Consider the following 27,983-nt stretch of genomic DNA (forward strand, 5'->3'; position numbering starts at 1 on the left):
TGGTTCAGATCTCTGGGCACAAAAGGGAATTTTAAGATCTAGGTGGGGTAAATATCTGAGGCATTATCTTTTGATTTGGTTCACTATATTTATTGTTTGCAGATCCACTATGTTGTTGTATTTTAAATAAATATAGCATTTTTTCACCACATGGATCTTCTTCATGGCTGCACTGGTAAAAAAAAAGTATAGACAGACACCGACAAAATGATCAATACCTGAACTGCAGAAGAAGCCTGGCAGGCAGGGGCCAGAGGGAGCAGGCAATCCCCATTCGCCGCAAAACATCCCTGGGTGGAAACACAAGGAATCAGATAACCAGCTAGGATGACCTTCTACCACAGCACAATGAAATATGATCCTGTTGCTGCAACAGAACAGGACATGCTTTGATTTCATGTCTTGATTATGAGAGCCAGCGAGGAGATTCGTCTGCATATTATAAAGAAATTGTGTTGGCAGCTCAGCAACAGGAGGGGGGCAGGGCAGGGGGAGTTGGCTTTTGCAAGAGGCAAAGATAATAATAATAATAATAATAATAATAATAATAATAATAATAATAATAATAATAATAATCCCCCAGTCACTCTGGGCAGCTCCCAACATGATCGTGTTAAAAACGCGATAAAACAACAAACATTAAAAACTTCCCTGAACAGGGCTGCCTTCAGATGTCTTCTAAAAGTCAGATAGTTGTTTATTTCCTTGGCATCTGATGGGAGGGCGTTCCACAGGGTGGGCACCACTACCGAGAGGGTTCTCTGCCTGGTTCCCTGTAACCTCACTTCTCACATGGAGGGAACAGCCAGAAGACCCTCGAACAAAACAGCTGCAGCATCTGTTATTTTCCTGAAACAGTTTCTCACCTGCAGGACACAGCTGGCACCTCTCTGCTCTGTCACTACCAGAAGATGGGTTGTAAGTCCCAGGAGGGCATGGATAAGGAGAGGCTCCAGTCTTTGGTGGGCAGTAGAACCCAGGTGGACAGAGGAACCTTACGCCATTTTTACAATAAAGGCCAGCTGGGCATGGGAAGCACTCCTCCAGACCTGAGGAAAGAAAAGGAGAACTGAGTTGTTCCCTTGCTTTCCACATTCTGTACTTTGAAATGACCTTCCTCTGCTCTGCCTATACACAGACGCACACACACACACACACACACACGCACACGCACACCTGTATTTCTCTCTGTATTGGCTGGTGCTAAAATGACAGGAAGGCTGGCTGTCAACTTGTGAGTCATATTCTCAAACTCGAAAATACAAATCTTGGGAGCTAGAAATGCTCCCCTCAAGCATGAGACAAACTTAAAAATGTGAGTATTCTTCTCCAGCTCATATTTAATTGCCAATGGTCTTAGAAAAATTTAGTTTCCCAGGGTTTCCTTGTGACCTGGTGCCAGAAAGGGGAGAAATAGATACCTCCCTCCTTTCCTTCCTCCCAGTTGCAGCTGCTAGTAGCTAGTGATGCTAAAGCTAGACCCTAAGTTAGATCAGAGGAGGAGGGGAAAGTATCTGGGAAATCAGTGGATGGGAGGAAAGAGTTATGAGGTGGGTAGGCCTTGAAAATAAGCCAAGCTATTTTCTGATTTCTCAGTGAAATATCTTGGTTAATTCTGAGTCAATATGATTCAAGCTAAAGGGAACTTGCTGGTCACTATTGACTGGAATTGGATTGGTATTTTGGCTCAGTTTCCCCCCAGCAATTTGGGTATGTATGTGTGAAAATAAGCCATTCATGAAAATAGAGGGAAGTGGGAGAAATTTTGCAAGAGGTGTTTGGAGTTATGGGGAAAAGGTCTCGCTCACTCAAATGAAGCAATGAGTTTATGTCTCCGATACTTTGAAACTTTAGTAAAAGTATTGCATGCTCACCTACCTAAAGTTTAAAAGTTAGAAAATGAATCTCACCATTTCCTTTGAGTAAGATGAGCAAAATCCTTTTTGCATACATACAGGATCTAAAAAAACATTCTATTATTTCTTCTCCCTCCTCCCATGAGCAGAATTTTCCCCCACCCTTTTGTAGGAGAACAAATGGCCCCCTGAAAATGCAGTGGAAACAACTCCTACAAACCATGTCTGATGGACACACAGAAAGAGACACCCTGCCAAACATGCACTCCTGACCTGTTATTGGGCTGTATTCCCCATCTCGGCATGGAGATGGCATTGAGGAGCCTGCAGGGCAGAAGTGGTTTTCGGGGCACAGGTCTCCAGTTGCCCTGTCTGCTGGCCTGGAAGTTCGAGTCCCACCTCTGCAATAGAAGCCTGGAAGCAGAGGGGAAGTAGGTTATATTAAACCGCTAGTTGCTGCAGGAAGAAACAAAAGAGAATCTGCAGAAGAACATAAGAAGAGCCCTGTTTGATCAGGCCTGTGGTCCATCTAATCAAAATTACTGTTCTCACAGTGGCTAACCAGATGCCTGAGGGAACTGACAAGCAGGACCCGATCACAAGAGCTCTCTCCCCTCCTGTGGCCTCCAGCAACTGGAATTCAGAAGCATTATTGCCTACAGTAGCTATAATGGCTAGTAGCCATCAATAGTCTTCTCTAAGAATTCATCCAATCCTGTTTTAATGCTAGTATAGGTTGGTGGCCATCATTGATTCCTGTGGGGGTGAGTTCCATACTTTAACTATGTGCTGCTGCAGCAAACACATGTTGGCCCAGTTTGCACATAATTCCAAATCAAACTACGGCTTAGCAAGAATGAGCAGGTGCACAGTACCCATAGGGGAAATTGCAGTTGCTTCATTCCTCCCTTGGTCATGCTGTGGCACTAACTACAGCATAGCTGTCAACCTTTCCTTTTTTTTTTTTTTTTGCAGGAAATTCCTTTATTCCAGCACCGTTTCCCACTGCTTCCTGCTGCTATCCCGGATTATTAGATATCCCGTAGACTGCCCCCGGGACAGGTGAGGCTGCTGATCCCTTATTTTTGAGGCTGCTGATCCCTTATTTTCAAATCTGAATGTTGACAGCTATGAACTACAGACAAGCCATAGTTCAGCTTAGCATTACATGCAAATCTGGGTTTGGGTTTTGTCTTGCTCCATATTAACCATGAACTGTAAAGCAATGATGTTGTTTAGCACAGGGGTAGGAAACCTCAGGCCCAGGGGCCAAATGTAGCCCCTGCCCCAGATCTCTCTTCCTGGACCCCAGGACACTCCTCAGATCACATGTCTTCCTGGGTCATACACCTCTTTGAGTACTTTTGCAACTCTGAATGTGTCATTGAACGTGATTAATGTCTCTTGCATGCCAGGCTAGAGTCTGGTGCTTGCAGGAATAGAATGTCATCTATGGTAGAAAGGTGAGGGTTGCCCCAACTGCTACTTTCTTGTGGCCCCCAGACAGTTGCTTCGAAGGGAATGTGGCCCTTGGGCTGAAAAGGGATCATAACTCTGCTGTTTTAGTGTTACCTGTGAAGAAGGCCACTAAATTGAGGTTTAACCCTGAGGTCCAGTTCACACACACATGCTCACCACAACTACTTCTGTGTCATAGATATTTTTGTGGGCACTACTTGCTACAAATGTGGAAGGAAACAGCGTATAGGCTGTTGCATACAATATGCAGAAATTAAAACGTTAAGTTCTGTGATATGACTTTATTACTTTGTAAGTGGCTTTGGGGCACCTTTCATGTGAAACAAGAAACTAACAAGCACAATTAAGAATAGAAATGACAATATACAATGGAAAACAAGCAAGGAAACAACAACAAAAGGAAATGGTTGAACGAAGGTCTGGGCCAATCTATATTAGGCGGTATATCTATTTGTGGCTCTGCAATTGCACACCCTGCCTGGGACGCAGGTGGCGCTGTGGGTAAAACCTCAGCGCCTAGGACTTGCCGATCGCATGGTCAGCGGTTCGAATCCCCGCGGCAGGGTGCGCTCCCATCATTCGGTCCCAGCGCCTGCCAACCTAGCAGTTCGAAAGCACCCCCGGGTGCAAGTAGATAAATAGGGACCGCTTACTAGCGGGAAGGTAAACGGCGTTTCCGTGTGTGGCTCTGGCTCGCCAGAGCAGCGATGTCACGCTGGCCACGTGACCCAGAAGTGTCTGCGGACAGCGCTGGCTCCCGGCCTCTAGAGTGAGATGAGCGCACAACCCTAGAGTCTGGCAAGACTGGCCCGTACGGGCAGGGGTACCTTTACCTTTACTAATTGCACACCCTATCTTCTCAACAACCCTGTAGATGGAAAGGGTTTGTTAGCACCAGCTCTCCATTTACATACTGGCAGATATTGAAAATGGATACATACTGTGCGCACACATAAGCAAGAGTGTTTGCCTTTCTCTCAGGAGTGGGGCATTATTATGAGATGCCCCTTTCAAGTTGTCAGCAAAGAAGCGTCCAAAGTGCCTCTAAGGAAACCACCCTTGTCTTCTCTCACCTGGAGCACATGGACCTGTTGGGGAAACACGGCCTGGACTGCTGCAGAAAAACCCCGGTGGGCAAGGCAGGCACCAGCTGGCATCCCGGCCTCCTTTCTGCTCATTCCATGTCCCCACTGGGCAGGGCATTTCCCTGAATTGCTTTGTGCCAGCTGGACAGTAATGCCCTGCAGGACAAGGGCCACCAAAGGGGAGGCCAGCCTTGGGAAAGAGAAAAGTGCGGCTGTAATATAATGTAGAACATGCATTTTTCAAGATTCATTGAGAAGGACCAGCCATGCCTTCAATTGGGGACTGCCCAACTCTGGAGTCAAAGCCACTACTGGAAAAGACAGAGAACTGCAATCAAAGCACCTGGACTTCTTTTTAAGCCTTCCCTAGAAGCAACTGACTGTCAAAGGGCTAGCTGAATTCTCATTGGCTCAGAGGCCTTTATGAAGTCACCAATGAATTCCAGACCTTAATAAAGAACCATGTTGTCTTTAACTGCCTTCAGCCTCTGTTTTGTATGTTACATCACATCCCTCAAGTAGTTCTGAATAATATGGATCTGTTCTCTTCCAGAGAACAGTTTTGAACTATCTTCTGATATTTGCACCTGTGCAACTTCTGATCACGGCTTCGGCATCTTTCTCACCCTGCAATTGCATTGATCTACCTGCATCTCTCATCCCTTGGGTCTGAGCAGAGGTATAGGTATCAGATTGCAATCTTGATAGAAAAGTGGGAGATGGGAACCCAGACAGGACACCAGTTCCACACTTACCGGGGAGGCACTACTGGATCCTTGGAGACAGTAATATCCTGGCTGGCAGGGTCCTTCAGGCACTGCCAAGCCAGATTTGCTGCAGTACATGCCTGCTGGACATGGCTTGCAGGTGCTCATTCCGGTGCCACCCAAGAGGTTTGAGTAGGTACCCTGAATAAAACAGGCAGAGGGGAAAGCCAACAAAACAAAAGAACAATGTATGTCAAAGGAGATGGGAAAGTCAAGGCACATGCTCTGCCTGATTTTCTGTCTCCCTGACTTAAAACTATATCAAAGGTTCACCAAAATCTGATCTGCAGCCTAACCCTGTGAACATTTGACTTGTCTTTTTCAAAAAAGGAGATCTCTCCTTCCCACGTAAGAAGACCAAAGGTGTTTGAAACTGCAGGTTTGTTTCTTGAGTATGGAGATGTGGCTTTATTGTTCTTTGGATCCTGATAATAGAAAACCATTAGGCTGCTTCAACATCTTCTGCAATTACTGCCTTCTCTTTCTTTGGGACTTGAGAATTTTGGCCAACATGGTATGACTAGGTCTGGACTGTACATCAAACTGCAGGTGTGTGAATAGTTCCATATCTATCTATCTATCTATCTATCTATCTATCTGGCATAAGACAGCACTTCAGGCAAGTTTGTTCTGGATCCTGGTAAGGGTGATTACTAAAACCATGTATTTATTACAGTGACTAACAAAACAGAAATTTTAAATTCTTATAGCAAAGTGATGGTGCTGTTTTCAAGGTGGAAGCTACAGTGCTCTGAGGATGGAATGCTAAGCTAAGCGATGCTGGTACTATTCTCCAGGTGGAGCCATGAGGTGTTCATGTGTCCAGTGTGTACATAAGGGCAGTTTCTGCATGTACACCCTGGACACAAAAACACTATGGCCTTGCGGACAGTACCAGCATCATGTAGTGCTCGTCCATAATTCCACTTTTCACATGTCTAGAAAGTACAAGTCCCAGTGGTTTTGCCTTTGCCCCATTGCTTTCTTCTGGGAAATCTGCTCTTTAGTGCTAAATCGGAACAAACAGCCATCTGTCGAAAACTCGGTTGCTGTTTCTTCCAAGTCAGTGTTAAACCACAGGTTTCCCAGTTTTGGGTGTGTGTGTGATGACAACAGGGCAAAATGGAGGTGTGGAAAAGCCCTTCATTTCTGTAAATGAAGGCCTTTGAAGTATTGCATCCTCAAAGCTGTAAAAAGGCCACCTTTGAAACAGCAGCTGATGAAGGTGGAAGCAGAAACATTTTGCTGTAGGAATTCAATATTGCTGCACTCTGATAGCTAGTCGGGGAGAATAGTCTAGCCTAGAGCGTTGCCGTATGTGAGTACTCAGTACAGTCTGAATAGGCACAGCCCAGACACAAGTTGACAATCCCAGTAGGAACTGGACTTTAGACAATGTACACTGTCCAAAAAATTACCATTTGCGATTTAAACAATAGCAGCCAGAATCTGGTAAACATATATTTTCCTGTTCCTGCAAATCAGACTTTAAAAAATAATAATAGATCAGGTGTTTCCCTTGAAGCAACAAGTCACTCAGACTCTTCTGGGGTCATGCAGTCTCTCCCACACTAGAAAATAATTACCATGGGATTTGTTTGAGCACAAAAATGTTAACACGTGGATAGGCATGGTGTGACATCATGCAGATCAGCATGACATCGTTCAGATGCCAAAAACATAACACCTCGGTTTATCTCACGAAAGCAGAATAAATGTTTGGTCCAGGAATCTGTTGACATACAAGTCCTAAAAGCTCCTATTTTTGAACATGCCAACTTTAAAACTAATCCACCGGTAGTGGCCAGGATTTAAAAGAAGTAAATGCGCACAGAAAAGCCTGAGTAGCTGGTTTCGTTTTGTTTTTTTACTGCAGGTGAAGAGATAAGCAGCTCCCCAATTTCAAAAGTAGCTTGTCTCTTCAGCAGTAGGAACTGCTGTGGTATAAACAGGGAGCAAAACCCTGGCTATGCATGCAGTCATCTTCTTTTGGAGCTTGCTCTGGCCATAAATTTTCATCTGTGCATTTAGATTCAGAACTGAACTTTGGATTTTGAATATTCATTATCCACTGTAACTCTGGAATCAGTGATGAAATTTGATTAATTTTATTTATTTATTTTATAAAATGTATGTATTGCTTGGATGTAAACAACAAAAACAACAACACACCTCAGAGCGGTTTACAGAAGAAATAAAGTAATAAGTAAAAATAATTAAAAACAGCTATTTAAAGCATTAAAAAAGAATTAAAATTAAAACAGTAAGGTAAAAACCAGATTCTACATGCCTGGAGAGGCATTCTGCATGCCTGGAGAGGCTTTCCTAAACCAAAATGTTTTTAGCCAAACTGAAAAGAGTAAAGTGAGGGCATCTGCTTGATGTCAATAGGCAGGGAGTTCTGAAGTGCGAGGTCACACTAAAAGATCAATTTATGACAAATGTGGAATGAGTTTTATGTGGCACCTCTAGCAGTGCCAGTTCCACATTTAGATAATAGAATGTGTTTTCTGGATTCCCCATGGCTTTTCTAAACTGAGAAATCTGTCACAACTCTAGAAGGTCTTACCGCTGGGCAAGGAACAGGCAGTGTACTCCGAGCTGGGCAGTAATATCCTTTGGGACAAGTCAAGGGCTTTACCAGGCCAGTGTGATTGCAAAACATCCCCGCAGGACATTCCCTGCAAGAAGACTGGGCTAGACTCTAGACAGAGGAGAGATGGAGGGAAAAAATCTGTCAGGCTTCAGATGAAAACAGGGAAGGAAAAATCTATTTTGAACCCTCCCTGTTTCTCGTTGTTTCCAATCTTATTATCAGTTTGCTCCATTTCCACACCAGTGTGTGGTTTTTATCTTTTAAGAAATTCTGCATAGACTCATAGAATTGTAGAGTTAAAATGGATCCCAAGGATCATCTAGTCCAGCCTGCTGCAATGCATGAATATTTACATGCATTTTCATGCACATTGCTTCTAATGCACATATATTTTATATGATTTTGCCCAACATATACATTTTTCTCAAGCAACATAATGCCTTTTTGTACATTATTTTCATAAACACGTTCACTTCTGCATGCACCTTTCTCTGATGTTTGCATTGTTTCACACAGGTGTGTGTTGTTGTTACTTTGCATTGCAAAATTCAGAGAAGTGCAAATTTTTGCTGGAAAGCTTCCTTCCAGTTTGTGTACTTCTTCAGGAAGCGCAAGTTAAGAAGGTTCTGAATGAATCTGTCCCCCATCCTTACAGATGAAATGAGAGAAGGAAAACCTAACATGTGCCCCTGCTACTCTGTTCCAAGGCTCAGCGATTCTCTAGTGGGGTGGAAGAGATTAAACTCCTCTTTTGTGTTTCTCTCGTGTGGATTGATTTGGCTCACAGCCAACTAACCCATCAGCAGCTACTGCAGAGTTACCAGGAAAATCAGGGAGACATTAAGGAGCGTGAAGTGGCTAAGAATGAACAGATTACACACGAGGGGGGAAAACAGGGGTGTTGTCAAGCAATTACAGTTTTTTAAAACAGATTAATCATCTGCCTTTTAAGCAATTAATCACTCAATTAATTGATGATAAATACATTAGAACATCCTATTATAGGTGCCTTTTTGAGACACTGAAGCATGGGCAGATTTACAACTTCATAATCAAAATATACCACTCTCTGTTAGAGCTTGTAAACTAGGTTGGAAAGTAGTGGACCACCAGAAAAGCCTTGGTGAGCTGGATAAGACCCACGGGCCTGCAGTTCACCAACCCGGCATTAGGGCAATCTTACTATGCTGTTTTTCAATTCCTTATTCAGGCAACACAGAGGAATTGCCTTAGAAACAAGCATGCCCTAAATCTGCAGTACTGCTGATTAAAATTTGCCTCCAACTATTAATCAAAGCAGCAGCAAAGACAAATCTGGAGTTTTTCGGATCCTGGCTCTTCATCTGTTTTGTTTGACACAGCAGTGATTCAGCCCTATCTGACTGATGCTAGGGGTTAAGGAGAATGGGGATGGGGTGTCATTTAAATTCTACTCAGTATTGATCCAAAGTAGATTCCAATGTATAGTTAGCAGAGTGACAGCTTAAACACATTGCAGGGTCCCCCCAAAATAGACCAGAGGCAATTATATTTCATTCAGCAGAGAGTAGCCTACAGCTACTGAAGGCAAATGAGCAGAATGGTCACAAATCCAATACATTCAGGATTGGCACTGTCCATAAGAAATCCAGTTGCAGCAGACTTAAACTTACAATAACTTCTAAGACGTCTAAAACCTTAACACTAAGCATACAGAACACCACACCAGATGGAAAAGAGATAGAAAGAAAAAGTGAGTGAAACCCAGGCTCCTTCTGACCTATTATTATTTCATTTTACATTATTGCCAGCTGATGAAGAATTATCACTGAAACATTCATTATCCTGGAAGAACTGTTCTGTCTGCTGCTGTGTTCGGAGTACCCTTTTGTGATGTTCAGAGCACCCATCGCCTCATGTTTGTAGGATATTGACTGTGGAAAGGCATTCTGCCTCCATTTCAGTGATCTTTGACAGTGACTTACCACTCCTACCATTCCTGTCCATGGAACATTTATTTGATTCTTATTAATTTGTGACCACACACATATTATATGTCTTCTGTTTATGAATTTTGAAACAGTATAGTGTTATAAAAATATTGTCAGTATATTATTAACCAATGTGTTGCTTGTTGTTGTTCAGAGTGTTCTGTTTTGCAACATAGGGGATTTTCTTTGTTGTCTATTATTTCTAGTCGGCATGACCTTGACTGAAGAGATAAGAGAACCAGTTTAAACCAGCTGTACTCAGCTTCTCTGAAGGAATAACCCAAACATCATGAACCTTTTACTTGCTTCTTTCACACAGAGAAGCTTCCAGAACCATCTTGAACTAAGTAAAATAGGAAGGATTACATCAGAGCAATACTTTCTGTACTTAGAAATGCAAGATGACAGCGGGAAGGATATCTAGTCCACCTGCCTTCTGTGCCAAAGGGAAGAGTCATGTCCATTTTTCTGTCCTCAGTTGTCTCTGGCCCTACCCACCACTTGCATGTGGCCCATGGAAAGTTGCCCCAAAAGGTATGTGGCCCCCAGGCTGAGAAAATTCCCTCACCCTATTTTATCAAGTGACCAGCTGGAATTTTGTATTGAGGAATATGGATGGTGCGTGACTGTGCGTATTACTGGTTGAACAGTACAATGTTATTCTAATAATTTCTTATCTGAGTATTACTATATTGTATGGCGTTTCAGTTTTGCGCATCGCTTGGGGGTTCTCCTGAATATAAAGCGATCAAGACACTTCCTAAATACATTCATCCCAAAACAGCTGCAGTATCTGTAGGTCAGGCTCCGCTTACCGGCTGAAAACTGCCAGGAGGGCAGGGCTCTGGCTGGATAGCCCCTTCCAGGGTGTAGTGACCTTCCTTTGCCATCATCTGAGTGGCTGTTTTAGCAGCACCAGGGCAGAAGTAGCCGGGTTTGCAAGGCCCCGTTGGAGCTTGAGGGTTTGTCCCATCACAGTAAAGCCTAGTATTAGAGGAGAAAATGTAGTCTACATTGGAACTCTCTCATTCACCGAGCACTGAGATAATCTGCTGAGATCCTTCCCTGGGTGCTCTCAAGATCTGGTATGGGTTGGTGATGAGGTAGGGATCCCTTTGGTGGTGCCATCCTGTGTATAGATCTCCCAACCCAGGGAAATTCACCTGGAATTTTTTTTGTTATCCTTTTGGCACCAGGTGAAGGATTTCTCTTTTTATTCTCACAGGCCTTAAAAGTGCTTTACGGTCCTGAGCTTGAACTGGTTTCAGCTGCTGCTCTTAATTGCCAGTTTTTATAGAGGTGGTTACTTTATTCCATTTTATTGCATTGATTTTTATTGTTTTTAGACATTTTGTAAACTGCCCTGGGAACCATGTGGGCTGAAGAGTCGTCTAGGAATCCCCCATAGTGAGCAAGCAAGTAAATCCATAGATATGGCAAATCCGCAGGCCCAAAACTGTGCTTATCTTAGAAATTGATTAACTGGAATTCCGTATTATCACATATCAGCCTACAGGACCATGGATTTCCATGGTAAAGAAGGATGAACAGACACAATTCAAATGCCTCTTTAAAAAGATCCAGCACATTCATGGAGGATGGATAGTCAACAGCAAGGTCACATTCACACCATACATTTAAAACACTATGATGTCACTTTAAACAGTCATGGCTTCTCCCAAAGAACTCTGGGAGCGGAAGTTTGTTGAGGGTGCTGTGAGTTGTTAGGAAACCCCTGTTCCCTTCCACTTAATGGAAGCAATGTAATTGAGTATTGGGGAACTAGGACACACCCAAAAGGAATGTATATCACTTAAAAGGCCTGATTTGTGAACTTTCCAGGGCCTTCTGGCTGGTGGTTGTTTGAAGGATGCCCCCCCCCCCCCCCCGATCCTAGACCCTTCCTGATGAATGAAGGAATTTTGGATCCAGAATATCCAAGACCATCTCCACCCCTCCAAGTGCTCTATTTTGGGGCCTAACATGGACTGCCAATGGTAATATGGCCAGCAGTTGATCTATGCCTGTAGAGCTTCTTGCAGGCATAGCTGGGAGCTCCATGGTGGATGCAGCTCTCCTGATGATGGAGCTCTCCTACTCCATCATTGTTCTTGCTATTTCCGTTGCTCTTTATTAGATTTCCTACCTGCCCATCACCATGAGGTCCCAGGAGGAGTTACAACAAAGTTTAAAGAGTGGGGTTTGGAGGATAAAAAGAAAATGAGGTGTTCATTCTCATATATTGATACCATGGACGGGAAAAAGAAAGAGGTGATGGTGCTCTAATCCCAGTGAGTACCATCACAAGAAATGCACCAAGTTTAAAACAAAATGCAGTCAAGATAATAAAGTAGGTCCTAAAAAATCTCTCTCAGGTGCCAAAGGTCCAGGTAAAGAGGAGAATCTTTAGCATTGGCAAAGATTCACCTGAACTCAGTCCTAATCCCCTCTGGGCCAGTCAATCTGGCGGCTTGATTGTTAAATTATTTATGTAGTATATATCCACAAGCCATTATGTCCTGCATGTCACCTGGGCTTCAGCCTGGCCCAGGGGTCTCTAGCCATTGCAGGTCACAGTACTATTATTGTGTAGCTGAGTGACATTCACCTATAGGATGAAGAACTCACCCAGGTGGACAATCCAAACACTGATTCAGGTACTTCAACCCACTTGTGTTGCTATAGGTTCCTGGAGGGCAGAGAGTGGTGATGGATGATCCAGGTAGGCAGTAGGCCCCAGGTGGGCAGATATTCCCCGTGACTCCATCTGTGGGCTGCTGGTTTTGGGGAATGGAAGAAACAAGACTGCTCTTGACTGGATCGCTGGGGAAGCTAATGAACAGCCCAATGGTTCTGTCCTGAGACTTATTATTATCAATTTGTAATGGCATAATGACAGAATAGACTTCAAAGCAGTTCACAAAGTATAAAAAGCACACTGTAAAGCAAAGTGCAAAAGCTGAAATTCCTGCTTAATTAAATGCGATCAGCTTGGCTGTTCAGTCAGATAGCTCTGGTTAATCTTTAGTTATGAAGTATTAATTGGTCCTGCATTCAGTGTCCAACAATTGAGAGGTTGATTTGAGTCCACATGGAGTAGGAAGGTTGGGCAAAGCCCCTTCCCATACTGGAAATCAGGACTAGGGAATCTTGTTCTCTACAAGGGCAGCATTCCTATGTGGGCAAACCAACCAAGGGCCGCATGGCAAATAGTTGGTGGAGCCAAAGGCTGTATTTTGTGCTTTTTATATTGTAATTGTATGTTGTGAACTGCCCTGAGACCTATAGGGTCTCAGGTATAGGGCGGTATACAAATTTAATAAATAAAAACAACAACAATACTCCCCACTCACATGAAAACAGCAGGAAAGAACTGTATGCTGATATAACCACCCCAAAGTTTGTTACTACTCCCGTGATTTTCTGAGTTCGTGGAATTGCAAAAGGACTTCTTCTGGAACCTATTAACATGGAAATGAACACTAAACTCGCACTAGATTTCACTAGGATTTCCAGATTTGCATTTTGTGAAAGCTTAAATATAATGCAGAAATTAACAGTTAGGGAAACATTGGGGAATAAATTGTTAAGTGAATGCAGCCCTGACACCCCTCCATTTCCATCTGGGCAAGCCAGAGTCATTGTTGTTGTTGTTGTTGTTTTTATTTTATTTTATACTCTGCCTTTTCCCCGATGGAACTCAAGGTGGCTAACAGATAAAAATATGAACCACTAAAAACATAGAAACAACAATAATTAAAAACAATTAAACACTTATAGAATTAAAACTATATACCTGTATAAAGGTAAAGGGACCCCTGACCATTAGGTCCAGTTGCAGATGACTCTGGGGTTGTGGCGCTCATCTCGCTTTACTGGCCGAGGGAGCGGGCATACAGCTTCCGGGTCATGTGGGCAGCATGACTAAGCCGCTTCTGGCGAACCAGAGCAGTGCACGGAAACACCATTTACCTTCCCGCCAGAGCGGTACCTATTTAACTACTTGCACTTTGATGTGCTTTCGAACTGCTAGGTTGGCAGGAGCAGGAACCGAGCAACGGGAGCTCACACCGTCACAGGGATTAGAACTGCCGACCTTCTGATCGGCAAGCCCTAGGCTCTGTGGTTTAACCCACAGCTATGTACAACCTATTAAATATACCTGTTCAAGGACCAAAAAAGGCACCAGGATATGTAGAGCAAAGCTGGTGAGGGATGTGTCTTGGGGAGCCATAAGGATGCCTCTAGGCCTAAGGCCTGCTATAAATCTCTGCTATAAATTGATCATTGGCCTAGAACATGTAGAAGTGGAATGAGGAATCCCACCAGCATTCCTTGGAAAGGCCAAAGAGGGAGACTTACCTCTGAAAAGACAGAAATATCCACACAAGAGATTTACTTACTGGTGACACCGCCCTACTCCAGCAGTAGAAACCAGCCTCACACCGACCACTTGGCGTTGTCTGTCCAGGAGCACCGCAGTAAAAACCTGCTCTACACGGGCTGCAGTCTTGCAGGCCTGCCAATCCCTTCCTGTTGCCATAGGTGCCCGCCGGACAAGGTTCAGGCTGGGATTGGCCACTGACACAGAAAGACCCCTAGAAAACAAAGCCACCATCTTATGGCCACTGGCCTCAAGATGCTGCATAGCCTCTATACTAATGGTGAACTCATTCTCCAAGTCTCAATCCCTTCTGCAGCCAAAAACAAGGGGAGGTACCAGAAGGCTTGAGGCAACCCCATGAGAAGAAGAAGAAGAAGAAGAAGAAGAAGAAGAAGAAGAAGAAGAAGAAGAAGAAGAAGAAGAAGAGGAGGAGGAGGAGGAGGAGACGGCAGAGGAGGAGGAGATTAAGAAAAATCCCGAAAGTGTGGAAAAATCTCTAGAATGACTTAATGAGAACAGATCATGCTCAACGGGGCATGGGATGCTGGCTGACTGTTGGACGAGAAGTGGGAAAACAGAGGAACTGGACTGTTGGTGGGGAATGGAATAGAGTATCTGGGGAGAGGGCATGGCTGGCTAGCTGGAACCCTGTGCAACATTCTGATGCAGGTACCATTCCCCCAACCACCACCATTCCACTCTTCCCCAGCAACTTACCAATGGGCACACTTTGGGTTGGGTCACAGCAACAGAGTCACAGTAGAATCCAGCTGGGCACGGTTTGCATACATCTCCTCCCCCCACAGTGGAATTATCCCAGTAGGAGCCTGGCAGGCATGGGAAAGAGAAGGGGAACCCAGTTCCTAGAGGACAGATGTATCCAGGGGGACAATTTCCAGTCTAAGAAAGGAAACGCATACAGAGAGTCACACACAAGTGGGCTGTTAATTGGGTGAAGTTCTCATGGTAAGGATGAGAGAATCCAGCCTGACAACACAATTAGTGAGGCAATTATACAATCAGGAAATAGAAGGGGGGCGTGTTGCATAAGAATTCAAGGAGAACTGGGAGGGTGCATGCTTAATGAGAAGACAGGGCATGAGTACTCACGGGCTGGGATATTCCTTGGGATTCTCGCCCTCCCCTGTAGCAGTACTTGCCCTTGGGGCACAGCAAGCACTGGTCAGCTCTGCCCAGTCCCCTCTGGCCACTGTAAGTCCCATTAGGGCACGGCCTGGCAGGTGGGTGCTGGAAGCAACAAGAGGAATGAAGCTGATTCTTGAAGAAAACAACAGCCATAACACATTTGATACAGTACTTTAGAGTGTTCAGGCTCAATAAGCTCAATTCTAATTGTGCAGCTTCCTCTTCCACGACAGCTGTCCTATTAACATAGCAAAGGTAAGAAAAGTGTGTAATTATGAGAGGTGCCTGGGCTGAATAATGCGGCAAATCAGGGTTATTTGGAGGTCTTTTCTCCTCCTGAGTTGACATATGAGGTCAATCATCCCCACAGGGATCAGTGTCCCTGTGAAGCCATAGAGTGCCTTGTTGCTGTTTTTCTGTACCTTCTTCTCCTTCTTCTTTTTGTACAGAATAGCTGTGCATTTTTATATCACTATTTCTCCATGGGCTGTGCAAGAAGTGAGGCTGTCCAAAACATTGCCTGCTTGCTTGTTTAGCATAGCAGTGGAGGATTGTGTTATATAAATAGTTAAAGGTTGAATTTAAGTGTTGTTGTTGTTTAAAAAAACACCCTACATTGTTCTGCTTTCACAAAAAGGACCCCACAGCTCTTCAGAGTCCTACAGGCAGTGTTCTAGACAGTGTTCTGTTGTACAATTTATATCGGAGGCCTATGGCTTATTGAAGATCTCAGACAAGGCTTACAAATCCTATTGCAATGCATCAGAAATTAGGTCAGTGTGAAACTGCATATACGTATATATCTCCAAGAGATCATAGAGGAAAGCACATTTCTTTTTATTTCTATCTATTTGTCTACAATCTGATAATATTAATCCACTCTGGAGGGGCTCCCATGTCTGTAAATTTCATCCACTTTGGCCAAAAAGTGAAACAGTTATAGCAATTTCTTGATTTCTCTATCATAGTGAACCGGGAGACACAGAGCACCTCAAGAGCCAAACTATACCTTGAACGGGAGATTGCACAGAGTGAATTCCAGAAAGAAACTGGAATTTTAAAAAAGTGGAAAGCTTCATGGGTGCCCTAACACATGCAGGCATCAGGTTGGCAAATCCTGCTATAGACCCGTAGGCATTAAGCTCTCTGTAGCAATTTCATTCCATGGAATCCCAGCAAAGAGAATCATAGGGAAAGGGGCAACAGCAAGTAAAGATGATTGAAACAAAGTACTTACAACATCACCCCGTGGGCAATAGTAACCTCTTGGGCAGGCATGGCCACTAGCATTTGGAGCAGCTGTCAATCCTTCAGGGCAAAGCAGACCTGCTGGGCAGACCATCATAAGGAGCATAACCTCCCTGCTGGTGTTGATGTGTGCACAGTAATGCCCAATGAGGCAGGGTGAGCAAGAGGTGGATCCAGGGTCCTGCACAATAGGAGGAGGGGATTATCATTGTAGCATCATTTTAAGCTCAGAGCTGGACTAATGTTGACCTACCTTTCAGGGTTGTTGGAAGGATTCCCTGGTGTATGTACAATGAATCCAAGGAGAGGCAAAGGTACTACGGCAATAGGATAGTCTGTTGAAATTCATTCACCAAGGATGGCATCAGATAGGGCCAGTGCCAGCAATCAAATTCACATTCTCTGGCGTTAGACCTAGAAGTGCCATCAGGGCAGGACTTTAGGGCTGATGTCAAGGCCCTACTAAGCAGAATGAGCAGGAGGATCAAGGATGAGAGCCCACTTCATCAGATGTGTTCAATGAAACAGACTTTGGTCCACAAAAACTTATGCCACAATAAATGTGTGGCTCTTTAAGGTGACACAAAACTCTTTGTTGTTTTGGCTGTGACAGACCAGCAAGGCTGCTCCCTACAGTGAGAAACAAAGCCTTTCCTTTGGGCAGCCTTTCAGAATTGGCGGGGAATCATGTCCCTCACCCAACCTTGCTGAGTGCTTTTGCACTCAGGTCAGGCTTGTGGGCTTTCCATAGTCATCTAGCCGACCACTGTAAGATCTGGATGATGCCCTAGATGGGCCTTTGACCTGATCCAGAAGAGCTTTTCTGATATTTCGAATTGGTGCAAATGACAACTGCTACCATTGCCCTAAGTTCAGTCTCCTAGCAGCTCCTGCAAAACGAAGCAGGGAGAAGTTGCAAATGAGCAGATCAATGTTTCTTACTGAATCTCCCTTGCTTGGATTTCAAAGCTGTTATTTCTGCTTGCTCTATAGCCTCTGCAGTATGCTCCCTTAAGCCTGCCTCCAATCGCTTGTCGACCTGCCTCTCTATTTTAAAGCAGGTCTAGCCCTGTTTTTGCCCTAGAAATAATCCCTGCGAGTCTTACTTACTCAGTTTACAGCCCAGGTAAAAAGACAAAACAGGTGAGACAATCTATGCCTGTCTATCACAGGGCTCTAACTCATCATTCATTCCATATCTCTGATCACAAAAATGGTTCTTCTAAAATGATAAATTGCCCACATTCTGAAGCTGCAGAAAAGTAGCCTGGATGGGAACAATACATGCATATAACAGAGTGCGAAAGTGTTTTGTTTTTGTTCTCCATCAGTATGGAAATGTTTCTCATCACAATTTAGCCACAGAGTTTGCCATTTGCTTGTCAGAAGACCCATGCTGCTCATCTCCAATTTTGTGGCTTTAACATTCCTTTTCTTTTCTTTCCTTTCCTCTTTTTAAAAAATCTTTGATGGCAAAATGAGCAGTCAATCGAATTGTAATTTCTACCCTCCCCAGGAGCCAACCAGGAATAGTAAAATACACTCCCTTCTTTTCTGGAGTTTTAACCATCCTGACAATGAGGAGGAGAAAATAGTCCAAATGACACATTTTTTTCAAAATGGCAAGTGGCCAGCTGGGTGACCAGACCCTATTAAAAATCACAGCAATTTCTATGTCTATTATCTTAAAAAAAAACCTCCACCCCTCCTATGATTTGCATTAATGATCATGGATTGGTTACTAGATCACTGTAGAGCTAGTTCTGTGCTGTGGGTGGGGCTGCTTGCAAAAAGACAGCCTTCAAGACCATTGCCTCCCCAGCTGCAAAAATGGACCCCGAGATGGTCACTTTTCATCTGTTACCATGAAACAGTAGTACCAATCTAAGCAAACACCACCTGGTATAGCCTTGGCTGCAGTTAGTCAACTGTAAAAATTGATCATCATTTTAATGCAAATTTATCCTAATATTATTGTATGCAATTTTATTTAATATACATAGTTTTGCAAAGCAATTTCACTTAATATAATTCATCTGTGTATCTTATTTTTACCAGTACATGCATTTTTATGCAAACTTTTACCCTAGCATATGCATTTTTCTACCCGTTACTCAGCAGGAGAAAATGCATTGCAAAATTCAGAGAATTCCAACTCTTGAAGGATGGTTGTGTTTCAGCTTGCCTATTGTTTCGGGAAGTGCAGTTTAGGTAGGTTCAAACTGAACCAAATTTCTCCTCCACCCCTATAAAGTCATTCCCACTGCCTAAGAAATCTGGTGGTACTTACTGAAAATTGGCCAGCTCCACATGCATACGGAGTTATGGTGCCCAATTCAGGGCAGTGATACCCTCCAGGGCAGGGCATGCAGTCATTAGTTGATTTTGCTCCTTGTTCTGAATGGTAAGTCCCCCTACATAAGGAAGCAGGAGAAGACGGAAGACAGTTACCATTAAGATCAGCTGGGGAAGGGGAGATTCATCAGTGCTGCCATCTGGTAGCAAAAAGGGACGCTCTGCTTTGTGGTGTGGGCTTCCTGCTCTCCCTTTCCACTGCCCTCAAGTGGGGTTGCCTCATTTCCTTTATTAGCACCACAATGAGATCTGCAATTATTGTCCTTTTAAAAATGGTCCAGAGTTCACAGGAGGGCATGGGGCACGGAAATGCTTCTGGGTTTAATAAGTTTGTAATATAAAGCGAGGGACGCGGGTGACGCTGTGGGTTAAACCACAAAGCCTAGGACTTGCCGATCAGAAGGTTGGTGGTTCAAATCCCCGCGACGGAGTGAGCTCCCATTGCTCGGTCCCAGCTCCTGCCAACCTAGCAGTTTGAATGCACGTCAAAGTAGATAAATAGGTACTGCTCCGGTGGGAAGGTAAACGGCGTTTCCGTGTGCCGCTCTGCTTTGCCAGAAGCGGCTTAGTCATGCTGGCCACATGACCCGGAAGCTGTACGCCGGCTCCCTCGGCCAATAAAGTGAGATGAGTGCCACAACCCCAGAGTCGGTCACGACTGGACCTAATGGCCAGGGGTCCCTTTACCCTTTACCTGATATAAAGTGACTGTCTAAAACTAGGTGTCTTTTTATTTTTTTAAAGACAAAGATAGAAAGTTTTTGCACTAGGAAGCTCCTGTGTCATTGACTCATTATTGTAGCTTACCTAGCATTATAATTAATCTATTGTGCTTCATGTTACAATATCAAAGTATTGCCCAGTATGGGTCGTATCCAATGGTAGTCATGTTCAGAGTAGACCCACTGAAATTATTGAACACAACTAACTTGGATCTTTTAATTCCAATGGGTCTACTCTGAGTAGCAAGTAATTGGCTTCATTCTTCTTCCTTTACTTACGGTGGGCAGAGCACTGGTTTGGCAGTTCCTTCTGGGCAGTAAGCTCCTCTGGGGCAAGAGACACAGTCATCCATCTTACCATTCCCAAGCCTGGTGCTGAAGGTCCCTTCTGGGCAAGGGAACTGAGTGCTTGTCTGAGTACCTTTCCCAAAGAGAAAAAGGGAACAGGGCAAAGCAAATGTAAAGGAAAGCTATCTTGAATGAAGTAAACTAAAAAGTTAGTTCATTGGCAGAAACAGATTATTGCCATCAGTGATATTTCTAGCCTGCTTTTCTCCCATGGAACTCAATGGGGTTCCTGGTGACCTCTCATCTAGGCACTGATCAGACACAGGCCTACTTTGCAAGGTTGTTCCATCATGTGTTCTCAGACCATGCTCATGAATCAAGCTTTGTTTGCTAAGATAGTCAGTCCAAGTGGGACCTGCAACAAAATGTTACAGTATAGGCTGCTTTTTTTCAGGGTTCCAGCCAGCCAGACCTTTCCCTTTCTCAGGATACTGTATTCCACCACTCTATTTTCCTCTCCAAGAGACACAAAGACACTGTAGTCCCTGAGAATGCTGAATCCTCATTGGGCTGTTTTGATTCCCCACCGCCCCACCCCACACACACTCTCCAATTCTCTCTTTTCCTCCCAAAGTGCTTTGAAGCATTTCAGACTGTGCCATTCCTTCAACCCTTGTGTATAGAAGGTGTCATTTTGACAACACAAAGCATCAGAACTTGGAGACTTGCTAAATTTGCTATTAGCTGGTGGGGTAACTGAGAGATACATCCTCAAAGGAGAAGAGTCATGACTCAACCAAAGTAGGAAACCCCAGGCTCAAATCTCCTAATTGATCAGTCTTGGGGAGGGGAACTGTGAAAGCCCCCATCCCAGCTGAGATCCTAGGGGAGCAGCTGACCTTTAGACAAGGCAACTCTGGGATAGACGCATCAAAAGTCTGTTCAGAGCTAGGCATATTCCCACACTGGGAGAGGAAAGGGCTATTGATGATTACAAGTCATGATGGCTATGCTTTGCCTTCATGGTCAGAAGCAGTAATGCTTCTTTATATGAGTTGCTTGAAACTGCAGGGGGTGTGTGTGTGTGTGCTCTTCTGCTTGGGTCCTGGTTGAGGGTTTCCCATAGGCATCTGGTTGGCCACTGCGAGAACAGGATACTAGAATAAAATGGGCCATTGGCCCCATCCAGCAAGGCTGTTCTTACATTCTTATCAAGAGCATTCCTAAATTTGAGGCTGCCCAAAACTGCAGCATGCCATATTGGCCGTGTGTCTTACTCATTTCCAGTTATGGCTGTTCTCGAGAGCCAAGACATTCAGCTAGGCACAACATAGGCCTGGCACAGCAAGGCAGCTCTTGCGTGTCCTTATGCGTGAGTTAACTAAAGCGTTGGCAGCAAGCTAGAACAGTGGAAGGCATTTGGAATTGCAAAGACTTATATCGTATCCCCAGTTTTCATATCCATGTGTATTTGAAATGCCGGGTGGGTGAAAAGATAGGCTCAACCCTCTTGAGTGTGTGTCTTCATGCTTCTCTTGGACCCGTGGCCTCTTATTTATTTTTTTCAACAAAAAAATTATTCATTTTATAACACAAATAAACAACACAAACAGGAAAACAAACAATAGAAACAGATTATTGCCTTATCCTTATTTTTTCTAAACATTATTAGGTGGGCTTCCCCAAGTCCCCGCATCTGATTTTCATTTTACCTCATCTTTAGCAGTTTACATATATCATAATTTCTAACCATTTTTTAATCATACTTACTTTAACCATAAAAAATTTCACGTTTTATCACTTGCAAATAATACTATTTTAAAATACACTATCTTCTACTTCTAACCCTACAGCCTAAATCCACTTCCAAAGCTATTCTAAGAGGACCCTCTTAGGGGCCCTGATCCTGCCAAGCCCTGCATTGGTCCTAATTTACTGGCAAGCACACATTCTCCATAAAAAAGGCACTGGGAAAACATCAGTCATGACCAAGGGTATGAAAAACAGATAGCAACCTGGTCAATTTCTCCTTACCTTCTGGGCAGAAGTGACCGGCACTGCAGCTTCCAGAAGGTCCATGAGCCCCTGCCATGCAGAACCATCCTGCTGGGCATGGAACACACTCGTCTTCGGCAGCTAACCCAGTCTTGTTGCTCCATGTGCCAGGGGCACATTTGTACTGTGTTGGGTGCTTGGTTCCTGGTGGACAATAGTGACCAGCCGGGCAGGGGACAGGGGGCTTCTGCTTCCCTCCTGAGCCTGCAGAAAGACAGATGGGCCATCAGCAGTGAGGCCCAGCCTAACACATGTAATCAAGGTCAGCTGCCCTGGTCAGAAGGGCAGAACTGCAGCTAAAGTCTGAGTTGGGAGCTGATATGGGAGAAAGGAATAGCTAGCTCTTGAAACAAGTCAGGGATGGGAAGCATCTTCAGCCTGAGGGCTACATTCCCTTCTTGGAACCATTCTCAGGGCCACACACCAGTGGTGGTGGTGGGGCAATGAATGTAGAAGTATCAACGAATATAAATCTTGCCTTTCTAAAGTAGGCTAGTTCCTATGCACACTCCCCTCTCTATCCTCCATCCAGGATAGCTCCATTGGTTGCAACAAGGTGCTGATAATACCAAGGTTGCAGTTTGATCCCCATATGGGACAACTGCATATTCCTGCGCTGCAGGAAGTTGGACTAGATGATGCTCGGGGTTGCTTCAGAGGATTCTATGAAAGCAAGTGGCATTATCAGCATTGAAGGAGGCATTTTAGCCCAGGAAAAACACTCAGAGAGGGTAACAAATAGACAAAGGAGGGAGGGGGTGACTGGGGAGGCGGTGTGGCTAGGGAGAGTCCCAAGGACCAGGTAAAGGCTTACAGGGCCCGTATTTGACTCCAGGTCATGAGATTCTTCACCCCTGAAACCAGACCCAAGAGCAATAATCATCTTTGCAGTTCCCCCAAACAGAGCTGCTACCCACAATTCTTTGGTAGAGAATAAGGAAGTCGTGACAGGTTCAAAGAGAAGTGTACAGAATATCTGGCCAAGTAGGCAGTGAAAAGAGCCGACCTCATCTCTTCCTCAAGTCACTAGTCCCTGGCAATGTTATGTTCCACTAGCTAAGAGCAGCTTCTCAAATGGCAGGTCTGATGCTCAGCTTATAGAAGTACAGAATGGCATACCTCTCGTGCAGACAAATCGCTCTGGACAGGTTTCACACTGGGATTTATCAAAGAGGTCAGAGCGGTTGCTGAATGTTCCTGGCGGACAAGCGTTGCTGGGAGCATGAGGGCTAGAGGAACCAACCGGGCAGATGTATCTGACGACATAAAATATACTCAAGTCATAATCAGATAGAAAGAAGAGGGAGGAGTCAAAGCTCCCAGACTACTGTGTTTTGCCACTAGGAAACAGCTTCTCAGCTGCCATGGCCTCTGCTCTTGTTGTGTGGAATAATGGGGTTGCCGTAGTCACCACTGTGTGACATCACTAGCGAGGAGTGACACACCTCTCATTCCCTGCCTGCCCTTACCTGTTTGTGACCAAATAAATATATTTATTGCATCACTGAACCACTGTAGCACTCATCACTGAAGTCCTCTGAACAGTATACAATTATTATTATTATTATTATTATTATTATTATTATTATTATTATTATTCACAATCCAGCCTTGTAAAAATGGGCTTTTTTCAGCTAGAACTCACCAGAATTCAGTTCTGGCACCTCTCAGGTGGGCCTCATTGCCATTATAAAAGAACAAGGGAGGTGTTCATGGTATACTCTGGCACCTCTTTTTCTAGAAAAACAGCACTGCGTATGACCAATGGTCAGAGGCAATGCTTTTTTTCTCATAAAAAAATGTTTAGGGGTACTCTCATTTTGATTCAAGAAAATTACAATTTTATAGTTCAAATTGGGAAAAATAAACACAGTAAATGGACAAAAGTACAAAGATTCACGAAATGTTTAGGGGTATGCGTCCCCCTGCGTCCCCCCAGGAAAAAAGCACTGGTCAGAGGTAATGGGGAGAGGTGTCTGAAACATCTGGAGGGCTTCAGATGGTGAAAGGCTAACCAGGGACACTTTCTCTAAGCAGGGATGGACAATGTTATAGCCTGGTCAAGGGTCAGGTATGGTGGATGTTGGAGTGCACCTAGCAGTACTTGGTGGGGTAAATTCAAGGACACTTATTCCTCTGTACATAAGCTGCAAATATGAGGCTGGTGATATGAAGAAAGGCCATAAGAAAGTATCCACTTTTCCCTTTTCATTATAGTACTTTCACTAGCATAGAAGCCTATGAGATCCGTTGGAAGGAGAGGCACCATAGCATGGCAACTGTGCATACCATTTTAAGGCTCCTGCTTTCAAGCGTATTCACTGCCGCAGCATATATACTGGCAACATGACTCTGACTGCTACTGCTATGCATCTGCTTCACTGCCAGAGTGCTCCCAAAGACAGCACCCAGCTGTGAAGATACGGCTTGAACTCAATGGGAAGAAAGATCTGCCATTTGTGAACGGTGCAAATCATGATGATGCTTCTCTCTCAACAAGGAGGAAACTGTTGCAGAGGACCAAATGAATAACGATAGGCCATCCCTGATTATAAACAGTGGCACAGCTCAAGTTCCAGCAAAGGAAGTGAATTCTGTGCCTTCCGAAAGGCTGATCACAAGTCTGAAACTAAGGGTCAGCCCTTGGTTGAGAATCTTCATGTTTTAGCATCAAAGCCAAGGCCATTCCTACAGAGCTCAAATAAAGTTCAAAAACAGTTTCTTGCAGATCCCTTTCACAAGTAGCTGTATGCCACTAAAAAGTGTGCGAGGAAAGCTGATGTTGCATCATTCTTGGGGAGAAAGAGACACATCTGCCTAAAGGCAATAAAAAATCTTAAGCCATCTGTGCTTTTGGGCTTCAATATGTTCGGACTTAAACATGTGAAGCACAGTTTGAGCTTAAAATGTGAATTGGAAGGTGTGTTAAACATTTCTTTTATTTTTTTCTTTTACTAATATAAGACAATCAAGATTGCACATCCAGCCATCTGTCATGGCAATAAGATTCCTGCATTGCAGTGGGTTGGAATAGATGACCCTCGGAGTCACTTCCAACTCTATAATTCTATGATTCTTGACTCCAGTAAGCCAGTGTGGTGTAGTGGTTAGGGTGTCGGCCAAGGGCCTGGGAGACCAGGGTTCAAATCCCCACTGGGGGGCAGCCACTGTCTCTTAGCCTAGCTTACCTCACAGGGTTGTTGTGAGGATAAAATGAGGGAAAGAGCTACACACATCACCTTGAGCTTCTTGAAGGAAAGGTGGGACATAACATAACATAACATAAAACATAACATAACAACATAACATAACATAACATAACATAACATAACATAACATAACAACAACACATAACATAACATAACATAACATAACATAACATAACATAACAACAACATAACATAACATAACATAACATAACATAACATAACAACAACACATAACATAACATAACATAACATAACATAACATAACATAACAACAACACATAACATAACATAACATAACATAACATAACAACAACACATAACATAACATAACATAACATAACATAACATAACATAACAACAACATAACATAACATAACATAACATAACATAACAACAACATAACATAACATAACATAACATAACATAACATAACATAACAACAACACATAACATAACATAACATAACATAACATAACATAACAACAACATAACATAACATAACATAACATAACATAACATAACATAACATAACAACAACATAACATAACATAACATAACATAACATAACATAACATAACATAACAACAACACATAACATAACATAACATAACATAACATAACATAACATAACATAACATAACAACAACATAACATAACATAACATAACATAACATAACATAACATAACATAACATAACATAACAACATAACATATATTGGTCTCAGGGTCTTTGTGCCTGCTGTAGACAATACGCTAAGGTATAGTGGTTGGATTAGGACCAGGGAGACCACAATCATTGGTAACCAACGATTGAGGAGTGGCAGATGAAGATGATGGACTATGCGGAGCTAGCCAAAATGACTGTAAAGATCCAGAACCAAAGCGACCAGAAATTCCAGAGAGATTGGAGTAAATTTATTGAATATTTAAGAGATCATTGCAAAAACATGAAAACACTAGCAGGAATGATATAAACTCTGTAACACATTATAAAAATAGTATCTGACCATGGATAAATGGAAGGATTTGACATGTATGGAAGGACAAAAACTGACAGTAGAAATGTGTATGCAATTTATTAAGAAATTGGAAACCAGCTGAAGGGAGAGAGGGAAGTCACGAGCTTGGTGGAGCAAATGTTTTAGAATGGTTATTATAATGTTGTAATATTTTATGTTTTTAAATGGAAAATAATAAAAAATATATTATAAAAAGGACCAGGGAGACCAGGGTTCGAACCCCCACTGTTTAGGTGGTCTTGGGCCAGTTACTATCTTTCAGCCTAACCTACTTCACAGGGTTTGCTGTGGGGATAAAATAGCAGTGGCGGCAAAGCATATACATCATCTTAAGATCCAAGAAGGAAAAGTGGGGCGTAAATGTAAACATAATTAAGAATTTTAAAAATAGTGTTCCAAGGGTTGGAGACCAGGATAGCCAAAATATTATCTCACCCTTTGCATACTCAACCAGCTGCTGCTGCTGCACTCTGCAAAAGAAGGTCTCCTGCAGATACCAACTTATGATGAGGTTTGTTCCATACAGTGTAAGAATTTGGTCTTTAGTGTAGTGATACACACCCTTTGGAATTCCTTCCTGTCAAACATCAGACAGGAGCTGTCTCCAATGCAGTGGTGTAGCGTGGGGGGTGCAGGGGGGGCAGCCACACCGGGCGCAACATCTGGGGGTTAGGGTTAGGGGGCGCAAATCCACGGGTTAGGGGGCGCAAATCCACGGGTTAGGGGGCGCAAATTACTTGCCTTGCCCCGGGTGCTGACAACCCACGCTACGCCACTGCTCCAATGCCTTTTTGGTACCTGTTGAAGTTTTTCCCCTTTTCGGCAGGCAAATGGAGATATTTTTCTCCTAGTATGTATTGGATTTGAAATTGTTTTTACATCTGAAATGGTATTGTTATTATTACTATTATTATTAAAATTTATGAACAGCCCTTCATTCGAAGATCACAGGGTGGCTGACAATTGTTTTGAGGTATTTTATGGGAAGTGATTCACAAAGAGAATCAAATATAGACGCAAACCCTGGTCAAGCGGGCTTCCCTGAAAGTAAGGAATATAAAAGAGGCAAGCACAGCAATACTTACCCAGCCATGCACTCAGAGTCTGGTTCAGCCAAGCCAGCTTGGGTGCACGCTCTCCCTGCAGGGCAAGGCCTGCAGTCTGCAGATTCATCCTGCCCCTGGAGTGGATTGTGGGTCCCCGAAGGGCATGGGCTTGGAAAATTTGCCCCATTTGGGCAGAAATATCCCACAGGGCACTTCAGGCATTGTTTGACTCCTGGGTGGGGAACAAAAGAAAAAGGCGATGTCACTGCAATGAAGAAAGCACCTACTGTTCTGCTGTCTCCCAAGGAGACCTAGTTTCTGGGAGGATGCTGTGGATCCTGCCAGCAATTCCTAGCCCTGCAGTAAAACGGCTTTCACTTTGTTAAACATCTTCAAGCTTGCAAAGCAGTAGGGTGCATTTTCAAGAAAACGGAGTAGATAACCGACTGCTCGGTGGTCTTTAACTGCTGGATGGGCACACACAACGCCTGAATCAAAAGGTTGCGGCTTATGGATGCTGCTAAATGTCACTACTTCCTCTCTCCTCTCTCTGTAATTCAAGCAGTTGTTCATCTGTACAATCAGGGGAGTGAAGGGATGGATTCTACACACCCCTTCATGGATCAATTCAAGGTAGTTACTCTAAAGGCAGAACTATATGTGTGCATGTTAGCTGATCAGGCTTAACTAATGCGAGGTATAAAGCTGTGATCTTGGGTATCTGGTGAAACAACCACACAATCAAAACATCTCTTTAA

At 43.7% G+C, this 27,983-nt stretch overlaps 1 protein-coding gene across 1 annotated transcript in view; it reads right to left on the minus strand.

The window, feature by feature from the left end:
- The window catches only part of LOC114585457 (uncharacterized), a 127,744-nt gene that overhangs the window by 80,686 nt on the left and 19,075 nt on the right, over positions 1-27,983 (minus strand). Inside the window, exons 7-23 of the mRNA XM_028708144.2 lie at positions 27,265-27,457; positions 23,071-23,207; positions 21,931-22,155; positions 19,888-20,029; positions 18,822-18,945; positions 16,521-16,712; positions 15,248-15,385; positions 14,855-15,037; positions 14,157-14,351; positions 12,382-12,530; positions 10,569-10,737; positions 7,757-7,891; positions 5,176-5,328; positions 4,409-4,610; positions 2,130-2,270; positions 867-1,049; positions 219-290 (exon numbers count right to left, since the gene is read on the minus strand). Coding sequence (XP_028563977.2) covers positions 219-290; positions 867-1,049; positions 2,130-2,270; positions 4,409-4,610; positions 5,176-5,328; positions 7,757-7,891; positions 10,569-10,737; positions 12,382-12,530; positions 14,157-14,351; positions 14,855-15,037; positions 15,248-15,385; positions 16,521-16,712; positions 18,822-18,945; positions 19,888-20,029; positions 21,931-22,155; positions 23,071-23,207; positions 27,265-27,457 — 2,733 coding nt within the window. The remainder of the gene's footprint in view (positions 1-218; positions 291-866; positions 1,050-2,129; positions 2,271-4,408; positions 4,611-5,175; positions 5,329-7,756; positions 7,892-10,568; positions 10,738-12,381; positions 12,531-14,156; positions 14,352-14,854; positions 15,038-15,247; positions 15,386-16,520; positions 16,713-18,821; positions 18,946-19,887; positions 20,030-21,930; positions 22,156-23,070; positions 23,208-27,264; positions 27,458-27,983) is intronic.

This window comes from Podarcis muralis, chromosome 15 (assembly GCF_964188315.1).
Source record: "Podarcis muralis chromosome 15, rPodMur119.hap1.1, whole genome shotgun sequence".
In the NCBI taxonomy this organism is placed as follows: Eukaryota; Metazoa; Chordata; class Lepidosauria; order Squamata; family Lacertidae; genus Podarcis; species Podarcis muralis.